Below are 21,858 nucleotides of genomic sequence, written 5' to 3'. Positions count from 1 at the left end.
AAATTAACTGTTTCATTAAAAAAAACACCAGAGACGTGTTGTTTACATTGCCTGACACATTTCAATTTTCTAACTCCCATTTTCTGACAGGACAGCAGGGATTTTACTGTTTTTTTATGTTTTTTTTTCTGCCCATTGGCAGAGAGTATTAATATTCTTTGTCATGGTCTGTATGAGAGCTATGGTGATCCTTCCTTGTCGAGCCTTTGCCCTTAATAACGCCTGTCAGAGGATGTTGTGTAACTCTGGCTGAGATGGAATTATGTATTAGTTCATGAGCAGAGCTCTTTAGGGCTCGACTGCATGTTAACCAATTTAAACATTTATATTAGGGTTTTTGAGCAAAGTGTATATTTAAAAGGAGCCGGATGGCGGACTTTGAGTTGAACCCAGTGGACTTTTTGAGTATGTTTCTGCTGGATGTGCTGCTGTTCTCTTCCCAGAATCTCTGGGAGCTCATATGTGGGAGCAAGGCCTCCAGTCACACCTGACCTCTCTCAGTTCATTCTCTTCTGAATCCTAAAGGAGCTCCCTAATTAGGAATCGTTGCATGATGATCAACCATGATTGGTAGCAGGCTAAGCCAACTACTAGATCTATGCTTTTAGTCCTGTTCTGATCATTTCTTTGACTCTTACTGTATAAACCTGCTAAGCACTAAAGCGGTGGATGTCTTTCCCAAATGCTCCACATATACGATGTTTCCAAGACCGTCTCTTATGTTGCTAGAAGCTCCTGTGGATTATACATCGCTTTCCAAGGTTATCATAATCAGCCAATTGCATCTTCAACTATAAACTTACTTTATCACATTCTCAGCTTTTAGCTGTAGTGTAAATTATTAAATTGGTGACGACTGGATTTTAAACAGCCGATCCAGAAGTAAAACCATTATGTAAAAGACTAAGAACCTTGGGGAATAAGTAAATTACAGTTATAACTGTCATGATTCTTTCTAAGGCTCGGACCCACATGCAGTGAAGCCAAACAGAGAGACACAATATAAAAGTTCAACGGGTTTTATTGAAGGGTATATTGAGTTTGGCGCAGAGTTCCTCCGAACTCTGCTCAGCCGGAAACTGGAAGACGAAGGGGAGACAGGCTGGTAGGTTCAGGCTCAGTGGGAAATTGGAGTTGTCAATCTTGAAGGAGAGGATTTGTTGCCACTGATGTTTCCAGAGAAGTAGAGACACTTAGACTCCAGTCTGTGTGTTGGTCTTCCAGAGAATGTTTGATTCGGTGGAGGGCGGAACAGGGTTTACCCAGAACTCGGACGGAGTGGAATGATGTGGCCGCTGGTTGCAACTCAGTTTTCCTGTGGTACTTGAACGGGTCGAGGTGAAGATGACTTCCTTACTCGGAGAGATCTCAGCGTGCTCAAAGGTGGCTGGATCCAAACCTCCTCCAATCCGTCGCTCAGTGTAAGACTCAGCTGATCCCGCTTGGGAGGAGGCGGTCCAAAAGGTCCTGTTTGCAGGAAGGCTTCCTGCCGAAAGGCAAAGAACAAACAAGGTTGAGACTCAGGGAGAAACAAGCGCTCAGTTAAACTCTATGAGATCTCAGCTTGGCTAGAGAACAAAAACTCAAAAATGCAAAAACTCATATTAGACTCAGCATAAACAAGGCTTGGCTAGAGTTCCCCAAACTGGCAAACACTCTGGCGTCGAAGTAGTGGCAACCAGCAGCTTAAGAGCAGTCCGGTGATGAGGCAACAGCTTGCAGGTGTGTGAGGAGGCGAACCGGAGCCAGGCGCCTCCTGGTGGTTCAAGGGAGAAACACAAAAGACAATTGGTTAATTGGTTTGTCCCTTGATTTGAATAATAAAAAGCAGGAAAAAAAAGGGCGAGAAGAAGGGTGCTGTTTGTTGGCAGTATATTTAGAGAGCTCCGTAACGCCTCTCTGACCAAGAAATACATAAAAATTAGAATAGTTAACCGGGACAGTGATGCTTTAACCCCTTTTTACATATTTATCAATATTTAAACATCAAAAATCACATGTAAAATCTAGGAATGTGCTAATAATGTTATTATTTCCAAAGAATAATCAAATTAATCAATGAATAGTGTTTATTAGTGTAATCTGGTCTATCAGTCTTCTCTGTCTTCTTACCTCTCCATCTTCTTTACTTTCTAAATCAAGCTGGACCCAGCATTCAAGGCAGAGAGACAGTATGATCACTGAAAATGCGTTTATTAAACCTCAGACAGGAACCTCTGCTGAAAGGAAACACAGGTTAGTGACCTCGTAAATCTGGCAGAGGAAGGTTATGAACGTGAATCACTAACCTGGTTTAATAGTTCTGTCTGTGCCCAGAGAACGTGGTTGATTCCAGCTGGTCAGCTGGAAGGATAATCCAGAGGGTGAAGCCAGAGTCGGTGCTCAGGTTTCAGGATCAGGAGATCAGAAGTCAGAGGAGGCTGTGGAGGGAAATCCAGGTTGGTGACAGGAAACAGCTCCAAATTCAGTAAACAGGCAGAATCCAGCAGGAGTCCATAGACAGGTCTGGCAAACAGATAAAACTGGAACGGGGGGCTCAGTGGTTGAGAGGCAGAACAGGTCAGGATCAAGTAACCAGAAACACCAAGATAACGCTTAAACACCCTCACCACTGGCTCGTGCATAGTCAGCGCTGATGACTGGAAATAGGCAGGTTAAATAAAAGCAGGAGCAGGTGGATCAGATGAACAGTAACGACAACTAGATGGAGTTAGACATGTCAGTGAAATGAGTAATTAAGTCAATCATCAGTGTCAAGATCATGACATTCTAGCACTGTTCTTACTTTTACCTGCTCTCTGTTTAACTCTTTCAAGTAGACGCTTCTTACTTCTCTCCTCTTAATCAATCTTGTTTCTTCTGAACTTCTTCCTCTCCTCTTCTATTAATTTTATACTAATCTAAACATGCTATAATCAAAATCCCTTCCAAACACAATAGTACATACAATATGAAAACAATTTAATAGCTAAAAATAAGTTCAGTTTTGAGTATTGCAGGCTAACAACAAAACCAAAAGACCCCCTTTCCAAAAGGGCGGACCTGAAGTCAGGTACAATTTGCATGTGTCTGAGCTAGGGCTGCAACAACGAATCGATAAAATCGATAAAAATCGACTTTTAAAAGCGTTGGCAACGAATTTCATCATCGATTAGTTGTGTCGCGCGATTAATGCGTCATCCGCCGCCGTCATCACTGCCACTTGACTGAAACAGGGGAAGAAAAAAAAATATGGCAGAGCGAGTCAGCGCCGCAAGTGCAGTGTTGCCAACTCAGCGACTTTTCAGACCCCTCCAGCGACTATTTTTCAAAAAGGCGACTAGCGACAAATCTGGCGACTTTTTACGGTGTCACTAGCGGCCTTTGGAGACTCTTACGTGAAAGCATGTATCGTTCCTACTCTGCCGTGGGGCGCCTGCCCCATCCCATCCCCCGTTCTCCCGCTCCCGCAGGAGTCCCTCTCAGCGCTGCAGTCAGAGCCGCAGGATGTTTACCCTCAGCGTCCAGACTGCAAATGAAGCGCGCATGCGCCGGGATTGACGGTGCAAATTGATCAAAATAATTAAAAAAGCCTGCGCTTTGTAAAGCGAAAAAAGTCGTAACATGCAACTTTTGTTGCATGTTAACAAATGAACATGGCACGGAACCACTATGTTTGTTTGGTTTTAAAGAGGGGAAACGTAACGTTAGTTTCTCAGGTAGCTCATCTGATGCTTTCCTTACCGTGTTAGTAGGTTACAGACAGTGATAAGGTTGGCTACTTATTTTACTTTTAATTTCATTTGAATTAGCTTAAAGCTACAGTGTGTAATAATTACAGGGATATACAGTCAGAAATGTAATATATTATACATAACTATGTTATTTATCATCATCTACGAGCTCAGCCTCTTAACCTTAATATTTGCGTTGCCTTAGAATTCGTTATTTATAATTACATAGGAGCGGGTCTCGCAGCCATGGAGGCAGACATCTTCGCGCTACGGCAGCGCAGAGCCAACAAACTAGCGATTGCGAGATCGCCCATTACGCTCGAAAGTAACTACGGCAAGTTGAGAGAGATTAACTGAGACGGTACTGAAATCTATACCCTACACAGACTAATGAAATACTATCTGTAAAATTATCTATGTAAACAAACCTCATCACTTGAGAAGGTAGGTGATGCGGACGTCGTGGAAGACATTTTGTCCCGTAACGCTCGCCGTAATGTTGGGGGGGAGAAGCGGTGGGGGGGAGATGTTCATGTTGCTGCGGTCTGCAGTCTGGACGTTAGATGTCGCTGAAAATTACACACTGTAGCTTTAAGCAGCGTTTATATTTTCTTTATAAATAAATTAACTTGCAAATTATGAGGGTAAGGCTTTTAAAGTTTAAATCTTCTGGCAAAGATAAAGTAAAGTAGATCCTGCAATTTATGGAAGTAAAGCAGAATAAAATCCAGCAAGATCAGTAATATGTCAATTAATTATCTGCCACATTTCCATGTAAATATCTGTCTTTGGAGGATGTGTTTTTTAGCACCCCTAGTTCTCTCATTTTTATTCCAAATACAATTTATAATTTGAATCACAGGGCTATTTTTATCTCTATGGTTCAGTATTTTCTCAAGTAGCAACTTTAACTGCTATACTTTCCTGTCTTAAAAGGCAGAACTCTTCTAGTCTAAAAAAACTCATTTGTTGAAATGGGGGGGCCTATTGTTTGTGGATGTACAGCTACATTTCTCATGTAAGTTTGCGTAGTTTTAACACAAACATTTATTTTTCATATTGCACCAGTACAGTTAATGAGCAACCTGTACTTGTGTGCTTGTTTGTTCTGTCTAAAATGTTTATTTTGAAATAAAGAGGTTAAAGGAATAGTACACCCAAAACATGATTAGCCTTCATTTTCTACTCACCCCCATGCTGAACAACACTCTGGAGTACTTTTTTGATATCTCAAATGCATCTGGAGATCTGGGAGGCTTCTTGCTGTCTGCTGACATTCAAATAATGGAGGTCTATGGCGCCCAAGACAGAAAGGTCCATAAAAGTCCACAAAAAACGTGTCAATATTCCTCCATACTGCTCGTCCAATGTATTCCAAGTGTCCTGAGTGGGTAGCGTCCAGAATTTACTCGAAACGAAGTCATTTAGAATGTTTTTAGAGCATAAACAGTAGTGTATAGGATTTCCTGAAAGCGCGTACATGCGCGCTCAAGACGCTATGGAAGCCGGCAGACCAAACCAGACGAAAGTGCGCATTCAGCTCGGCAAAGAACTCATGCTCTTCCTCAACACTGAAGTCCTCAGACATTTTTCTTTCGTTGTTTCTTTCTTTGCACAGGTAAACAGCACATTTCTTCTTCTACGCTTGCATTATTGGCAGAGCAGACGCTGAATGCGCACTTTCATCTGGTTTGGTCTGCCGGCTTCCGTAGCGTCGTGAGCGCGCTTTTAGGAAATCCTATACACTACTGTTTATGCTCTAAAAACATTCTAAATGACTTCGTTTCGAGTAAATTATGGACGCTACCCACTCAGGACACTTGGAATACATTGGACGAGCAGTATGGAGGAATATTGACACGTTTTTTGTGGACTTTTATGGACCTTTCTGCCTCGGGCGCCATAGACCTCCATTATTTGAATGTCAGCAGACAGCAAGAAGCCTCCCAGATCTCCAGATGCATTTGAGATATCAAAAAAGTACTCCAGAGTGTTGTTCAGCATGGGGGTGAGTAGAAAATGAAGGCTAATCATGTTTTGGGTGTACTATTCCTTTAATATAAAAAATATTTTTTGTCCGATTCATCGATTAATCGAAAAAATAATCGGCCGATTCATCGATTTTTAAAATAATCGTTAGTTGCAGCCCTAATCTGAGCCAAAACAAGGCTCACTCTATAAAGCCTTAAACTCAACGCTATTTCTGACATTTTGAATTGAAAAAGCTTCTTGGATGGAAAGTGAAACATCTTCAAACTTGGAAGCAAAGTCCAGTGGATTGTTTTTTTACTTTTTTGGAATGACTATGACCTGGATGACTGAGAATCTAAACCAACTTTTACTGAAACAGATTAGTAGAAAAGTAGAACTAAGCCTAGAAGGCTATGTTTATAACTTCCAATCTTAAACAACTTATAACTCTACTTACTATAACTAACTATCTGAAGATATAAACTAAAGGTCACTAATCAGTTCTAAAAACATCTGTAGATGAACCCTTGCTGAAATCGGGGACTAGTTAGCTTCTTGAACTATAGTGTCCAACACTGCTCACAAGGTAGTGAGGCTATTTACCCATAGCTGGGACAGTGGTTGACGGATGCCAAGTCCACATGGTGGTGGGATTTGTCTCGTCTCTGGGGCCCACTGGTGCTCCGAGATCCCCTGAAGTCTGGGCTGAGACAGTAGGATCTCGACACTACCGCAGGAGACGCTTCACACTTATGATACACACTTAATTTGTTTTTGTTTTAGGCTTTTTCCATCCATACATTATCTGACCGCTTGTCCCAATTGGGGTGGCGAGGGGTGCTGGTGCCTATCCCAGCTGTCTACGGGCGAGAGACGGGGTCCACCCTGGACAGGTTGCCAGTCCATCGTAGGGCAACACAGAGACAAACAGGACAAACAACCATTCACACTCACACCTAAGGAGAATCTAGAGAAGCAAATTAACCTAACATTTATCTTTTTGGACGGTGGGAAGAAGCCGGAGTACCAGGAGAGAACCCACGCATGCTCAGAGAGAACATGCAAACTCATGCAGAAAGACCCCTGGCTGAGACAGTAGGATCTCGACACTACCGCAGGAGACGCTTCACACTTATGATACACACTTAATTGTTTTTTTTTTTTGTTTTAGGCTTTTTCCATCCATACATTATCTGACCGCTTGTCCCAATTGGGGTGGCGAGGGGTGCTGGTGCCTATCCCAGCTGTCTACGGGCGAGAGGCAGCGTCCACCCTGGACAGGTCGCCAGTCCATCGTAGGGCAACACAGAGACAAACAGGACAAACAACCATTCACACTCACACCTAAGGAGAATCTAGAGAAGCCAATTAACCTAACATTTATCTTTTTGGACGGTGGGAAGAAGCCGGAGTACCAGGAGAGAACCCACGCATGCTCAGAGAGATCATGAAAACTCATGTAGAAAGACCCCGGGCGGGGAATCAAACCCAGAACCTTCTTGCTGCGAGGCAGCAGCGCTACCCTCTGCTGAGCAGCCTTTTAGGCTTTTTTTATCATTATTTATTTATTTATTTATTTTGTCTATCAATCTATTAGTTTCTTAAGACCTGGAAGGTTATATAGATAAACTGAATCTAAATTGGTTTGACAGGGCGTCAATATCTATGGACCGGTCTATTTTGGATCGTTCTTCTTGACACCTGGGAATCTTTCGTTTTGGAGGACCAAGGTCATCTCTGTCTTTGAGCTCAGCTGCAATATCTGACAGCTGTCTTTTATATCTGCCCTCGCACCATAAGATCATTTGTTGAAGGGAAGTGACTTGCCGTTGGAGGTCGTCCTTCTCAGCTCTAAGGCTGTTCTTCATTTTTATCTCTTTATCAAGCTGCTGCTCGAATGCGTTTATTTGCCGTTTTAGAGCAAAATCGTTGGTATCGTACTTATATTTCAGTTCCCGGTACAAAACTCGAACCCCTGCCAGTTCACTTTGCAAGTTTTTCACCATCTCTGTAGTTTTCTGTTGTAGGGATTCATAGTTTTGAGCCACTGTATGACATTTGTACTTTTCAACTCTGAATTCATTAATGAGCTTCAGAACAAACTTTGTTCTTTTCTCCTTCTTCTTTTGACATTTTGTTGCTTTCTGCTTCAGGGCAGAAAAGTCTGTTTCATATCTGGAGTTTAGTTTTTGGTAAGCGACCATCTTCTCCAACTTAGTCTTATATTTCCTGTCATTGAACAACTTAGAGGCGGTGGTCACAGGGTTGAGAGTTTTTGGGTCATTAGAGGTTTGAATTCTCATCAGTTTTCCCTTGGTTTCTTTGCCTTTGTTAATAAACATCTTATGGATAATTTTCTGTCTTTCTAACTCAAATTGTGTATTTTTGAGCTCTTCCTCCAGGGCGGCTACCCTTTTGTTCTCCATAACCCTTTTAGCTTTCTCGTTATCCAAAAGAAAGCGGAGCCTTTGGATTTCATTCTGGGAATCAATATCACACTGCCTTATGTTAACGCAGTGTCTCAAATCTTGTCCATTTTTCCATCCATGCGGCTGTTTTTTCAGCATTTCCACCTCAAATTTAGTTGTTTTGAGCTCTTCCTTCAGGGTGTTTACCTTTTGGGTCTCCTTAACCCATTTATCCTTCACGAATTCCAGAAGAGAGCGGAGCCCTTCAATTTCATGCTGGGAATGATTATCCAACTGCTTGTTGTTAACGCAGTGTCTCAAATCTTTTCCAGTTTCCCATCCATACCTCTGATGTCTCCTTCCACCTTTGTTGTAACGCTGCTTTAGATGCGGCATTTTTACTAAAAAAACGGTTGTTAAATTTTGTGTTAATCTGCTAAAGTTTAAACTGTCGACCAGGAAAGCGCTTTGCAGACGTCTGAACAGGTCAGTGGTGTAGCAAGCAATGAGGAATTTAGAACTCCTGAACAGCTGTGATGATGTCACAGGATTCTAAAGGCCCCGCCTTCAGAATGACATCACAGGAATTCTTTAGAATGTTGAAGTCAAATCTGAAGAATGTAAACGCCCACAGAAAAACTCCTCCCACTCATTTACATATAGAATTGTATATACATATATATGTATAAACATGTATATATATATATATATATATATATATATATATATATATATATATATATATATATATATATATATATACATATATAGGTATAAATATACATACATATATACGTATATATGTATATACATATATATATATGTATATACATATATGTATATTCGTATATATGTATGTGTATATACATATATAGGTATATATATATATATACATACATATATACGTATATATGTATATACATATATATGTATATACATATATATGTATATACATATATACATTTAAAGTAGTATGATGCATTTACATTAAATTAATGAAAGGTCTGTTTATTGATCTGTTAAGTGATATCTTGGTTGGTCGTTAGGGAAAAAACAAATAAGCTAAACTTCAAATGCTGTTTGAAGTTGTGTAATAGTTTGAATTATCCTATTTGGTTTCAGCTGAAAAAGTTTTCTCCAACTTATTCTGTCAGGGTGGCGGTAGGGCAAAAGGTGGGGTTCACCCTGAATTAGTTGCCAGTCTGACACAGGGCAACAGAGAGACACACAAAGACAACTATGCACACACACACTAACACGTATATATATACTTATATATTTATACACATATATATGTATGTATATATACATATATATGTATATATATATATATATATATATACACATATATATGTATGTATATATACATATATATGTATATATATATATATATATATATATATATATATATATATATATATATATATATATATACACATATATATGTATGTATATATATATATATATATATATATATATATATATATATATATATATATATACACACTTATATATGTATATATATACACTTATATATTTATATATATACAGTGGGGCAAAAAAGTATTTAGTCAGCCACCAATAGGGCAAGTTCTCCCACTCAAAAAGATGAGAGAGGCCGGTAATTTTCATCATAGATATATATTTACTATGAGAGACAAAATGAGAAAAAAAAATCCAGAAAATCACATTGTGTGATTTTTAGAGAATTTATATGCAAAATATGGTGGAAAATAAGTATTTGGTCAGTTACAATCAAGCAAGATTCCTGGCTCTCACAGACCTGTAACTTCTTCTGTAAGAGGCTCCTCTGTCCTCCAGTCGTTACCTTCATTAATGGCACCTGTTTGAACCTGTTATCAGTATAAAAGACACCTGTCCACAACCTCAAACAGTAACACTCTAAACTCCACCATGGCCAAAACTAGAGAGCTGTCAAAGGACACCCGAAACTAAATTATAGACCTGCACCAGGCTGGGAAGTCTGAATCTGCAATAGGTAAACAGCTTGGTGTGAAGAAATCAACTGTGGGATCAATTATTAGAAAATGGAAACATACAAGACCACTGATAATCTTCCTCGATCTGGGGCTCCACGCAAGATCTCACCCCGTGGGGTCAAAATGATCACAAGAACGGTGAGTAAAAATCCCAGAACCACACAGGGGGACCTAGTGAATGACCTGCAGAGAGCTGGGACCAAAGTAACAAAGGCTACCATCAGTAACACACTACGCCGCCAGGGACTCAAATCCTGCAGTGCCAGACGTGTCCCCCTGCTTAAGCCAGTACATGTCAAGGCCCGTCTCAAGTTTGCTAGAGAGCATTTGGATGATCCAGACCATGACTGGGAGAATATCATATGGTCAGATGAAACAAAAATAGAGCTTTTTGGTAAAAACTCTACTTGTCGTGTTTGGAGGAGAGAGAATGCTGAGTTGCATCCAAAGAACACCATACCTACAGTGAAGCATGGGGGTGGAAACATCATGCTTTGGGGCTGTTTTTCTGCTAAGGGACCAGGACCACTGATCCGTGTGAAGGAAAGAATGAATGGGGCCATGTATCGTCACATTTTGAGTGAAAACCTCCTTCCATCAGCAAGGGCACTGAAGATGAAACGTGGCTGGGTCTTTCAGCATGACAATGATCCCAAACACGCCGCCCGGGTAACGAAGGAGTGGCTTCGTAAGAAGCATTTCAAGGTCCTGGAGTGGCCTAGCCAGTCTCCAGATCTCAACCCCATAGAAAATCTTTGGAGGGAGTTGAACTTTTGTTATTGACCAAATACTTATGTTCCACCATATTTTGCAAATAAATTCTTTAAAAATCAGACAATGTGATTTTCTGGATTTTCTTTTTCTCATTTTGTCTCTCATAGTTGAGGTATATCTATGATGGAAATTACCGGCCTCTCTCATCTTTTTAAGTGAGAGAACTTGCACTATTGGTGGCTGACTAAATACTTTTTTGCCCCACTGTATATATATATATATATATATATATATATATATATATATATATCTGTTTATATATATATATGTATAAAACCATATTAGAGTTTAAGATGGTTTTTGTGTTTGAGACCCAGAGTTTATCTTGTAGAATTTGGGATGTGATCAAATTAGCTTTCCACTAATTTAGAGCGATTTTAATGTTTTCAAACCGATTCACAATGCAAATCTGTGACGTGAATAAAAGATTATTTGGCCAAATAATGTTTAATTTAATGATTTGCTTAATCGGGAACCAGTAACCTGTAGTTAAATGATTCTTTCCCCTCTTTGAATAAGCTAGCAGTGAACAGACGTGAGGATTCCATTAAATAACTCATGGTCATTATTTGTTTTTTTCAGCATTTCGGTTCTGAAATGTCAAGCATCATGACTTATCCTTGGTTATTGTGGTGATCTGGGCGTTTTGGGCCTAGCGCCATGGTTTTGTTCTCTTCTGACGGGAACACCTCATTGGGAGGGGTCCTGTGGAGCCAGTTGGCTGAGAGGAGGTTGCAGAGCAGAGAAGAGAGGTCTCACTGCTGTTTTATGAGCAAAACTGCATCTTCTTGTCCAGTGAACATGTTTAGGTGAAACATGGATATTGGTTCTCAGTGTCCTAAATTATCATGGTTTATGTCCCAACATCACAATCCTTTGCATGACACCCACTCAGTTTAAAGAAAATGTAAAATTCTAATTAATTAAGATTTAAATGTGTTAAAAGAATTTATTATTTTTTTACACTTACTAAAGTCCAGAGCAGGAACCTTTCAATTCAATTTCAATTCAGTTTATTTCTATAGGGCCTATTCACAACACACGTAATTTCAAGGCACTTTCCAGTTCAACCAGATCATCCAGTCAGATTGATTCAAAGTTTTCTATCTAAGGAAAACCAGCTGATTGCATCGACTCATTGACTCTTCAGCAATCCCTCACACTAAGCATGCTTGTAGCGACAGTGGAGAGGAAAAACTCCCTTTGAACAGGAAGAAACCTCCAGCAGAACCAGGCTCAGTGTGAGCGGCCATCTGCTGAGGCCCACTGGGGTTCAAGGAGACAGAAGCAGACATAGAAAAAGAAGCATAGATACAAAAGGCAACTGTCAACCAGCTCCACAGGCGGCCCCGTCCAGGAAACACACAGCCAGGCAGACGAGCTCCGAGCCAGCTCCCATCTCAGAGGATGAAGAGAGCACATCCAGTTAGTCACAGTCAGAGAAACAGGACTACACTGGAAAACAGGCCACTCTCCAACATCTAGAAACAAAGGTGTTGATGGCAGCAGCACAGCTGATATTTCTCTCCAGGATGGAGTCACAGCCAAACAGGAACAGACCAGATGAAGCTACTATGAGAAAAAGCAGAGAGAGCAGAACGTTAGAGATTGAACTAACAGATTCTGCAGAGTGGGAGAATAGAGATAGGATGAAAAAGGGGTCCCTATGTCCTCCAGCAGTCTAAGCCTAAAGCAGCAGTCTTCACATCTTTACTTTTTTTAAAAGAGGCCCATTCAAAGTTTTTGATAAGATCAAAGAAATGTTTCAACTCTACACCTAAAATTGAGCTTTTAACCGATAATTAATTGTTCTTTTTTTCTGCAGAATGCCACGCTCTGTGCCATCCTAAGTGCTCCGCCTGCCTTCCAGCCACCTGCGGCATGTCCAGCGACTGTTCGCTGCATCTCTCCGAGGGTTTGTGTCGAGACAAAGCCGCTTCGGGGGGCCAGCAGATCAAAGATGCCGGCGGACACATGCACCTGGAGGGTTGGATGAAGCAGCCCAGGTCAGCTGTGAGCAGGAGAACACAGAGCTGTCAAAAGCTTTGGAAAAAATGTTTCCTCCATCGTTCGCTGCACGAGTCCACGTTTGCTAACAACATCACCAAAATTTTGGTGATGATCTGGATCACCAGCTGGATCCAGGAATTTTTTCAATCACTCTGTTAATCCAGGCATTCATTTAAGGTGGAAATGAGCTTCTAGCGGAGGTCTGCTCTCTCCGGGTGCTTTTCTAACAATGTATTTGCTCATATTATATAGTCATAGAATCACATCCAACCAGATCTACAGTCACTTTTTAGAGTTTTAATCCATAATCAAATAGAAAATAATCTAGACACTGAAAAATGATTCTTGCAGACTAAAGGAAATAATCAAATCAGATCTTTGTGTTTTTGTTTTTCTTGAATGAAGTGAACTGAACTGGGACTCTGTGCTAAATGATGATTACTGTAGTGTCACCAGGGGCGGATTTAGGTAAAACAGGCAGGGGGCCCCTCTGAATGGAGAAACAACACATAAATAGACCCATTATCCAGATAGAGAAATGCTAATAGAATAGACATCCATTATCTGTTCTAGGTTGTGTCCCTCTCTTCTTGTCCCTTTTCTTCTTGTTTTCCTCTCTATGTTTTGTACTCAGCTGACTTTTCATGCTGTCTCTAAAGGAATGAAAGATTTTTTCCAAGCACTAAGCTCACTTAGCTGATTGCTCCTTCCTGTGTTTCCAAAAAGGCCAAAGTAAATAACCCAGTCCTTCTTTTCACTGTAGACAAGCCATGATCTGCTTATCTGTTCTCCATTTTTCATTTGGATGAAATAATAGCTGCATGAATCATGACAGCAGACAAGATAGAGGAGAGCAGGAGGCGGGGTTACCAATCTACTCGCTCTGGAGAGCAGAGTTCGCTGCTTTTAGATGTTGTCTCCAAAGTCTCCAGTAGCAGAAAAAAGTCTCTAGATTTGGCGCTCGGAGCTTTTTAGAAATCAAAGTGCTAGAGGGTTCTGAAAAGTGGCTAAATATAGCGACTTAAGTGCTAAGTTAGCAGAGTTCGCTAAGTTAGCAGAGTTTGCTAAGTTAGCAGAGTTCGCTGCTTTTAGATGTTGTCGCAGAAGTCTCCAGTAGCAGAAATAAGTCTCTAGATTTGGCGCTAGGAGCTTTTTAGAAATCAAAGTGCTAGAGGGGTCTGAAAAGTGGCTAAATATAGCGACTAAAGCGCTAAGTTAGCAGAGTTCGCTAAGTTAGCAGAGTTTGCTAAGTTAGCAGAGTTCGCTGCTTTTAGATGTTGTCTCCAAAGTCTCCAGTAGCAGAAAAAAGTCTCTAGATTTGGCGCTAGGAGCTTTTTAGAAATCAAAATGCTAGAGGGGTCTGAAAAGTGGCTAAATATAGCGACTAAAGCGCTAAGTTAGCAGAGTTCACTAAGTTAGCAGAGTTTGCTAAATTAGCAGAGTTCGCTGCTTTTAGATGTTGTCTCCAAAGTCTCCAGTAGCAGAAAAAAGTCTCTAGATTTGGCGCTAGGAACTTTTTAGAAATCAAAATGCTAGAGGGGTCTGAAAAGTGGTTAAATATAGCGACTAAAGCGCTAAGTTAGCAGAGTTCGCCAAGTTAGCAGAGTTCGCTGCTTTTAGATGTTGTCTCCAAAGTCTCCAGTAGCAGAAAAAAGTCTCTAGATTTGGCGCTAGGAGCTTTTCAGAAATCAAAATGCTAGAGGGGTCTGAAAAGTGGCTAAATATAGCGACTAAAGCGCTAAGTTGGCAACACTGCTCTTTTCATGGTTTGTTTTCAAATGGTTTGCTGCTGTCTGTTTGGACCTTTCTGAACATGTGCAGCAAATGGACTGATCCAATATATTGGAAACTGAAGGGGAGGCTGAGACACACTTAATATTATCAGCGTTCTGATGGCATTTCAGTAAAAGGATTTTGATCAAAAACATAATTAATGTGCACAAATAGGAATAGTTGTATTTATCATAAATATAAACAGAGTTTTATGGGGCCCCCAGGAACCTGGGTCCCTAGGAAACTGCCTACTTGTTAGGTTTATTCAATAATGATTATAAAATTAATGTGTGTGTGCTTATAAACATTGAAGCAAGGAGATGCTTCACTCTGTCTTATGATTCAGTCAAGAGGAGAGCATCCTGTCTTATGACCTGATCAACTGTCCTGTCAGAACAATACTCTCTTTTGTAACCATGTGTTATGTTCTGTTAATAAAAGACGACTGCAGGTGGGGGTTCAAGGAAAGAGCTGGAAGTTTTGTTGGGCTTTTTCCACTCCTGCAGGAGTTGTTTGAATCTCTTTCCTGTATGGACTCAGTTTCTCTTTTACAAACCTACATTTTTTAACCTAACACTACTTTTGCCTAATGGTAAATCCCCCCCCCTGACTGTAACACAAAGCTTTCTAAGCCAGAAAAAAAGCTCCTAGATTGATGTTTGTTCCACACACAGGTTGGTTTAATTTACTAACTCTGTTTCTCCTGGATTAAATCCAATCTTATTCATTTCTTGTAGAAAAAACACGGGCTGAAAGAAAAGCACTGCTTGGATTGTTAGGCATCATCTGGCGGAGACTTTGTGTTGGTTTATCAGATTAAATCCCAGTGAAGCAATTTGCAGTTTGTGGTCATTATGTTAGAAATGGTGGAGCAGCTTTAGGGTATGAATACTTGTACTAGATCCTGAACAGATACACTGCAAAAAATGTAAATCTACATAACTCCTTTTTTATTTAAATAAGTGCATTTTTTTCTTGAATTGAGGAGGAAAGTGAGACATTTTGCCAATGGAACAATTCAAAATAAGAAAAAACAATTGCATTGTCTTATTTCAAGTGCATATTATCTAATTGTCTTATTTTATGAGTGAAAATCCTAATTTCATTGGCAAACTATCTCATTTACCTACTCAAATTAGGAGTAAATACACTTAATAAAAAAAAATTAACTTGTTTTTAGATCATTTTTCCAGTGTAGAGCGGTAATATCGTGTAATATTAATTTTCCATGTGTTGACAGGAATGGGAAGCGGGGTCAAGGTTGGGAGAGGAAATACGTCGTCCTGGACGGGACTAAAGTCTCCATCTATGAGATCGAGCCGAGAGAAGGTTAGGCTGCAGGAGGGAGGGATAACTTTTGGAAGGATGTCATAAACCCACCTCTGCTTCCTCATCCGTCTGATTCCAGATTCTGTGAAGCCACTGGAGGAGTTTGACTTGTGTCTGTCAGAGGGAGAGGTGATGATTCATGGAGCAGTCGGAGCATCGGAGCTCCCGAACACGGCCAAATCTGGTAGGAGCCAATCTTTATATCCTAGTTCTACAATCTCCAGCAAATCCCTGTTTGGTGACGTTTTTGTCTTGCCCTTATTTCATCAGACGTGGCCTACGTCCTGAAGCTGGAGTCTCGTTGCCACGCCCCCTGCTGGCCGGGTCAGGCCATCTACTTCATGGCCCCCAGTTTCCCGGACAAGCAGCGCTGGGTGGCCGTGATGGAGGCTGTGGTGGGCGGCGGGCGAGCCGCTCGGGAGAAGGCGGAGGCTGACGCAGTGAGTCTCTCTGCTGCCACCGGCTGACCTCCTTCATGTCCAACAACACTTTAAAGGAATAGTACACCCAAAACATGATTAGCCTTCATTTTCTACTCACCCCCATGCTGAACAACACTCTGGAGTACTTTTTTGATATCTCAAATGCATCTGGAGATCTGGGAGGCTTCTTGCTGTCTGCTGACATTCAAATAATGGAGGTCTATGGCGCCCGAGGCAGAAAGGTCCATAAAAGTCCACAAAAAACGTGTCAATATTCCTCCATACTGCTCGTCCAATGTATTCCAAGTGTCCTGAGTGGGTAGCGTCCAGAATTTACTCAAAACGAAGTCATTTAGAATGTTTTTAGAGCATAAACAGTAGTGTATAGGATTTCCTGAAAGCGCATTCACGAGTCTACGGAAACCGTGGCAGACCAAACCAGATGAAAGTGCGCATTCAACGTCTGCTCTGCCGATAATGCAAGCGTAGAAGAAGAAATGTGCTGTTTACCTGTGCAAAGAAGGAAACAACGAAAGAAAAATGTCTGAGGACTTCAGTGTTGAGGAAGAGCATGAGTTCTTTGCCGAGCTGAATGCGCACTTTCATCTGGTTTGGTCTGCCGCGGTTTCCGTAGCGTCGTGAGCGCGCATGGGGGCGCTTTCAGGAAATCCTATACACTACTGTTTATGCTCTAAAAACATTCTAAATAACTTCGTTTCGAGTAAATTCTGGATGCTACCCACTCAGGACACTTGGAATACATTGGACGAGCAGTATGGAGGAATATTGACACGTTTTTGTGGACTTTTATGGACCTTTCTGTCTCGGGTGCCATAGACCTCCATTATTTGAATGTCAGCAGACAGCAAGAAGCCTCCCAGATCTCCAGATGCATTTGAGATATCAAAAAAGTACTCCAGAGTGTTGTTCAGCATGGGGGTGAGTAGAAAATGAAGGCTAATCATGTTTTGGGTGTACTATTCCTTTAAGGATGAAAACTTCAACACATCCGTCTGCTTTCACTGACATAATTCATTAACTCTTCCCTTCTTCTCTTCTTTTCTCTTCGTCTCTTTCACTCCTGTTTGTTGCCCTTCATCCTGCCGCTCTACATATGGCCACGTTTTCTTAATTTGCTTTGTTTTCCTGCTTCCTTTCCTCACACATACAGGCCGTTATGTACAAAAGGCTAATGGTTCTGTCTCCTCTGGTCCAGGTAAAGAGATTCAGAGTTGTAGGCGCACAGGTCTGCACATGTGATCTGCACATTCCTCCTGAGGCGCACAGCTGTGCATGCATCACTGTGTTGCTCAACCCTTCTGCTTCCACCGCACTCGCTTCCCCTCCTCTAACTTTAAGTCTTTTACCTCATCCTGAACAAACTCTGAGAGATAAAACCCAACAACATTGCAAAAACGTTCTGAAAATGAGCAAAATTTTCTTAAAATAAGTGTATTAACCCTTAATATGGGTAGGAAAATAAGATTATCTGCCAATGGAATGAGCATTTTTACCATTAAAATAAGATAATTAGTAATTATGCACTGGAAACAAGAGACTGCAGTTGTTGTTTTTTTCTTATTTGAAATGTAAATTTTCTTCATATCATTGGCAAAGTAACTCTCTTATCTGCTCAATTTGAAAAGTTGACCTAGATTTACATTTTTTGCTATGAAGACCCAGTGTCTCGCAGAGGGATTCACACTGGAAAAATTCAAAATCTAGATAAGTCAGTTTTTCTTAAATTAAGTGCATTTGTTCTGGAATTGAGGAGGAAAGTGAGACAGTTTGCCAATGGAACAAGACAATTTACATTTAAAATAAGAAATAAAAATTGCATTATCTTATTTCAAGTGTATATTATTTAATTATCTTATTCTAAGAGTAAAAATGCTCATTCCATTGGCAGATAATCTTATTTACCTGCTCAAATTAAGACATTTTTACTTATTTCAAGATTGTTTTTGCAGTGCGCACTCCATTGAAAGTATCCATTTTTGTCACATTTCAAACACACCTTTCTGTTCCCTCCAAAAGAAAGTAGTGCATAAATGTGAACTCAAAGCAAAATGATGCATTTAAAAAGCTGCTTGTTCAAAAAACCTTGAAGCCCTCAGAGGTTTGCTTTAGTGCATAAAGGCCAGAAGACACCGAATCCGAAGTTGCGTCCGATCCGACAGAAAATCGTGTCTTAGAGGTGGGGATGGCTTCCTGCAGGGGGCAGCATAGATCCGCCTGAGATAGAGCCCAGGTCTATTTTAGTCGGACTACGCAGCAATTCAGCAGCAATTTAATGGGTCTGACTGGAAGAGAGACGCGGTTACAAAGTAAAACACATCCGCTTTGGAGGGAAATACAAAATAAAATCTGTTAATCTCACGGGGAAAGAGTCAGTTTGGAGTCAGACATTGCGTATAGAGTAAGCAGGACAGACTGGAGCAAAAACAATCAATGAAACTTAAAATAGAAAACTTTCCCCATGATAGGAGTTCAGGAGGACAGAAAACAGATAAAGTAGTGATCGTCTTTGAGCCTCACAGAATAAGGAGGAGCAGATGGAGCAGGTCAGTGCAGCGTATCTCTCTCACCTCTTTATGGAAAAAAAGAAAGAAAAACTTGGATAAACTTCCAGATCTCTCTCTGAGAATCACCTCTCTGCCTCAGTCACCATAGAAACCGTCCCACGCCGTTTATTGCTGCGTTTTTCTTTTCTTGATACATAGATGTCATTATGTTTTTAATAGATGAACATTCTGCATCTGTTCTGGTTTGAGATGCTGCACAGACTCGTTAAGTAGAGCTTTGCTTTATAGAATGCACCGGTGGTTTTTATTTTTATTTTATGAACGTTTCATAATTTGTCCAGGTCAAATGTGGGAAATAGTTTTAATTTGTGTAAAGCAAAGACACAGATCTGCTCACCCTGCCTAGTTGGAGCCTCTCTATATGCAGTCAGTGTGACATGGGAAAAAATGATTTGTAAATTAAAATTAAAAACACAATCCAGGAATGAAACTTTGATGAAATATTTTATTTAAAAAAGATTTTGAGAGTAACGTTGCTTTTTTTTTTGCTCAAAATATTTGTTAAAAGAATTTATTTTCAGATTTTCTTCTTTTGTTTTTTTTTATTTTTTACAGATTTTCATATTTCTGTTTTTCAACTTGAGTTTCACCAGTAGCATGCTTTTCAAATTGCGAAAAAATAACAAATGAAAAAATTTTGTTAGTCTCAAAAACCATTCTTTGATTAAAACTATTTTTAATCACAGAATTTTGGGATTTTACATAAAAATATGAAGATATCGCAACAATAACGGAATAAAAGTGACTCCGTAGGTTAGTTTGGTTAGTCATTGTATGGAGAGATGTTAAGCCCATCATTAGGAGCATAAACATAGATGTGAGTTACTGAGATCTGATGACAGGACTTCTGTTAATGAGAAGAAAAAATTATTGTTAAAGGAATTCATGTTTTCTTGTTGGCCAGAAGATCAAGATCCTGCATTGTGACCTGCAGTTTGGCAGAAAACTAACAACCAAAACACACTTTCCTCACTGTGAAGCGTGGTGATGGTAGAATCAGGACACTTCTCAGCAGGGACAAAGGATGGAGCTAGAAACAAGAAGATCCTGGAGGCTGCAGGTTTGAGACAGGAGCAGAGGTTCAGCTTCAGGCGATAATCCTGAACACTCCAGATGTTCTCCCTCCCGTCTGACTCCAGCTGTTCTGATGACAACTGGATCCACGTTTTCCCCTCCAGTGCTACAAACTCTCGACTGCATTTGCTTTAAAACCCAGCTCTAGTTTTGGCTGAATTGTGATCATTTTCTTTCTGCTTCACGTTGAGCTCTACTCTGTTGATGCGTTCAAGTTTTTTGGTCCTAAAGAAATGTGAAAAGGGGTGTGAATACTTCGCATCCTCTTATTTGCGGGTCCTCTGTTGACGTCTCATTCAGAGGGGAAGGATTAGCTAAGATACGGTGTGAGTCCTTTTGTATTTGAAAGGACGTACACCAAGGGAGACTTTTTAGACTTTATTTATTAAATTTTGCAACTTTACCAGAACCATAGATCAAAAAAATACATGTTTAGCAACATAGAAGGAAATTACTAATTTAAAATAAAAAAAATAAAATCAGAGACAAAATAGCAAAAATAGAAGAAAGAAAGACAGAAAGAAAGAAAAACAAAAAAAGGGAGAGAAAAGAAAAAAAAACCTCTTACAATATCTATAATACCAAATTAGAGAGTTGAAATATCCAGCACTGCAAAAACGATCTGGAAACGAGTAAAAATTTCTTAAAATTAGTGTATTTAACATAATTCTAGCAAGTAAATAATAAGATTTGTCAATGGAATGAGTATTTTTACTCTTAAAATAAGATAATTAGATAATATCCACTTGGAATAAGACAACGCAATTGTTTTTTTCTTATTTTAGATGTAAATTGCCTTATTCCATTGGCAAAGTGTATCACTTAACTGCTTAATTCAAGAAAGAAATGCTCTTCTTTAAAGAAAAATAAACTTAGATTTCAATTTTTTGCAGTGAGCCTATGCTTCTTGTACATCTCGCTGGACCACGGGAGACTTTTGATGAAATGAAAGTAACTCACGGTGATGATGCTCCATCAATAAACCCAACAAGGCCATAGAAAAACCAGATCGCAGCTCGACACTCAGCAGGCTCCATTTCAGACTCAAACACCTGGAGATCAGAAACCACAATTAGTTCAGAGCTGTAATTAATCTATAGAGATATTAATAATCGGACAGCAAAATTTCAGCTGAATCAAACAGCTAGACGTGGATCAGGAGCTTTACTTATTAAACGTCCCTCGTACTTCTGGATCTTCTTTTCTTTTCAGAACGGACCTGAAGGAACTCTGCTGTAACCTGGAAGATAGACAGATATAAACTAGACGTCTGGAGTTAATAAATGTTCAAAAGTTATTATTAGATCAATAGGAAGAGTTTATTTATCAGCTAAACTGGTTTATAATCTCTGTATTGTATTTATATGCAAACTTTTTTGGTTAAAGTCTCATTATTTGGATAAAGCCTCATGGAAAGCTTTGAAATTCAAACCTGACGAGCCAGATGATGTGTGACGGCGAAATGATGTCATGTTCTGCAGATATCTGAGCGCCGCTTAAGAGGACCTGAATGTTTCCATCTCGTCATGATGTCACCAACGCTCGCTTTTTTATTTGCTCTAGTAGGAGCTGAGATCCGGTTATTGTGGTTCATAGTGAGAAAAACAAAACTCCAAATGGTTTTTAATTCCTCTTATTTGTTGAGCTTTAATGAAAACCGGTTTATTTGGACGTTCCAGCTGTATATGAGTAACCGCTGGAAGCCTCTGTCTGCTGGGGATGTTTACCCTGATGGCAGCTGGAGGACGTCACGTTAAGTTTTTAAATCCTCGAATCTCAGATTGGTGGAAGTTAATGTT

At 40.1% G+C, this 21,858-nt stretch overlaps 1 protein-coding gene and 1 long non-coding RNA gene across 2 annotated transcripts in view; one reads left to right on the top strand and one right to left on the bottom strand.

Moving 5' to 3' along the window:
• The window catches only part of LOC119781506 (citron Rho-interacting kinase), a 181,196-nt gene that overhangs the window by 141,797 nt on the left and 17,541 nt on the right, over positions 1 to 21,858 (top strand). The window contains 4 exon segments of the mRNA XM_038281998.1: positions 12,692 to 12,872; positions 15,890 to 15,978; positions 16,058 to 16,162; positions 16,249 to 16,418. Of these exon segments, the coding sequence (XP_038137926.1) occupies positions 12,692 to 12,872; positions 15,890 to 15,978; positions 16,058 to 16,162; positions 16,249 to 16,418 (545 nt within the window).
• Positions 2,021 to 21,105, bottom strand: LOC119781507. Its single transcript, XR_005280576.1, has 3 exons — positions 21,020 to 21,105; positions 2,289 to 2,420; positions 2,021 to 2,216 (listed from the first exon to the last, which is right to left on the bottom strand). It is a non-coding gene; the product is annotated as an uncharacterized LOC119781507 (long non-coding RNA).

This window comes from Cyprinodon tularosa, unplaced genomic scaffold (genome assembly GCF_016077235.1).
Source record: "Cyprinodon tularosa strain WSP-4 unplaced genomic scaffold, ASM1607723v1 ctg178, whole genome shotgun sequence".
Classification (NCBI taxonomy): Eukaryota; Metazoa; Chordata; class Actinopteri; order Cyprinodontiformes; family Cyprinodontidae; genus Cyprinodon; species Cyprinodon tularosa.
Note: the sequence above shows the minus strand (reverse complement) of the source record. Positions and strands in the feature narration are given on the sequence as shown.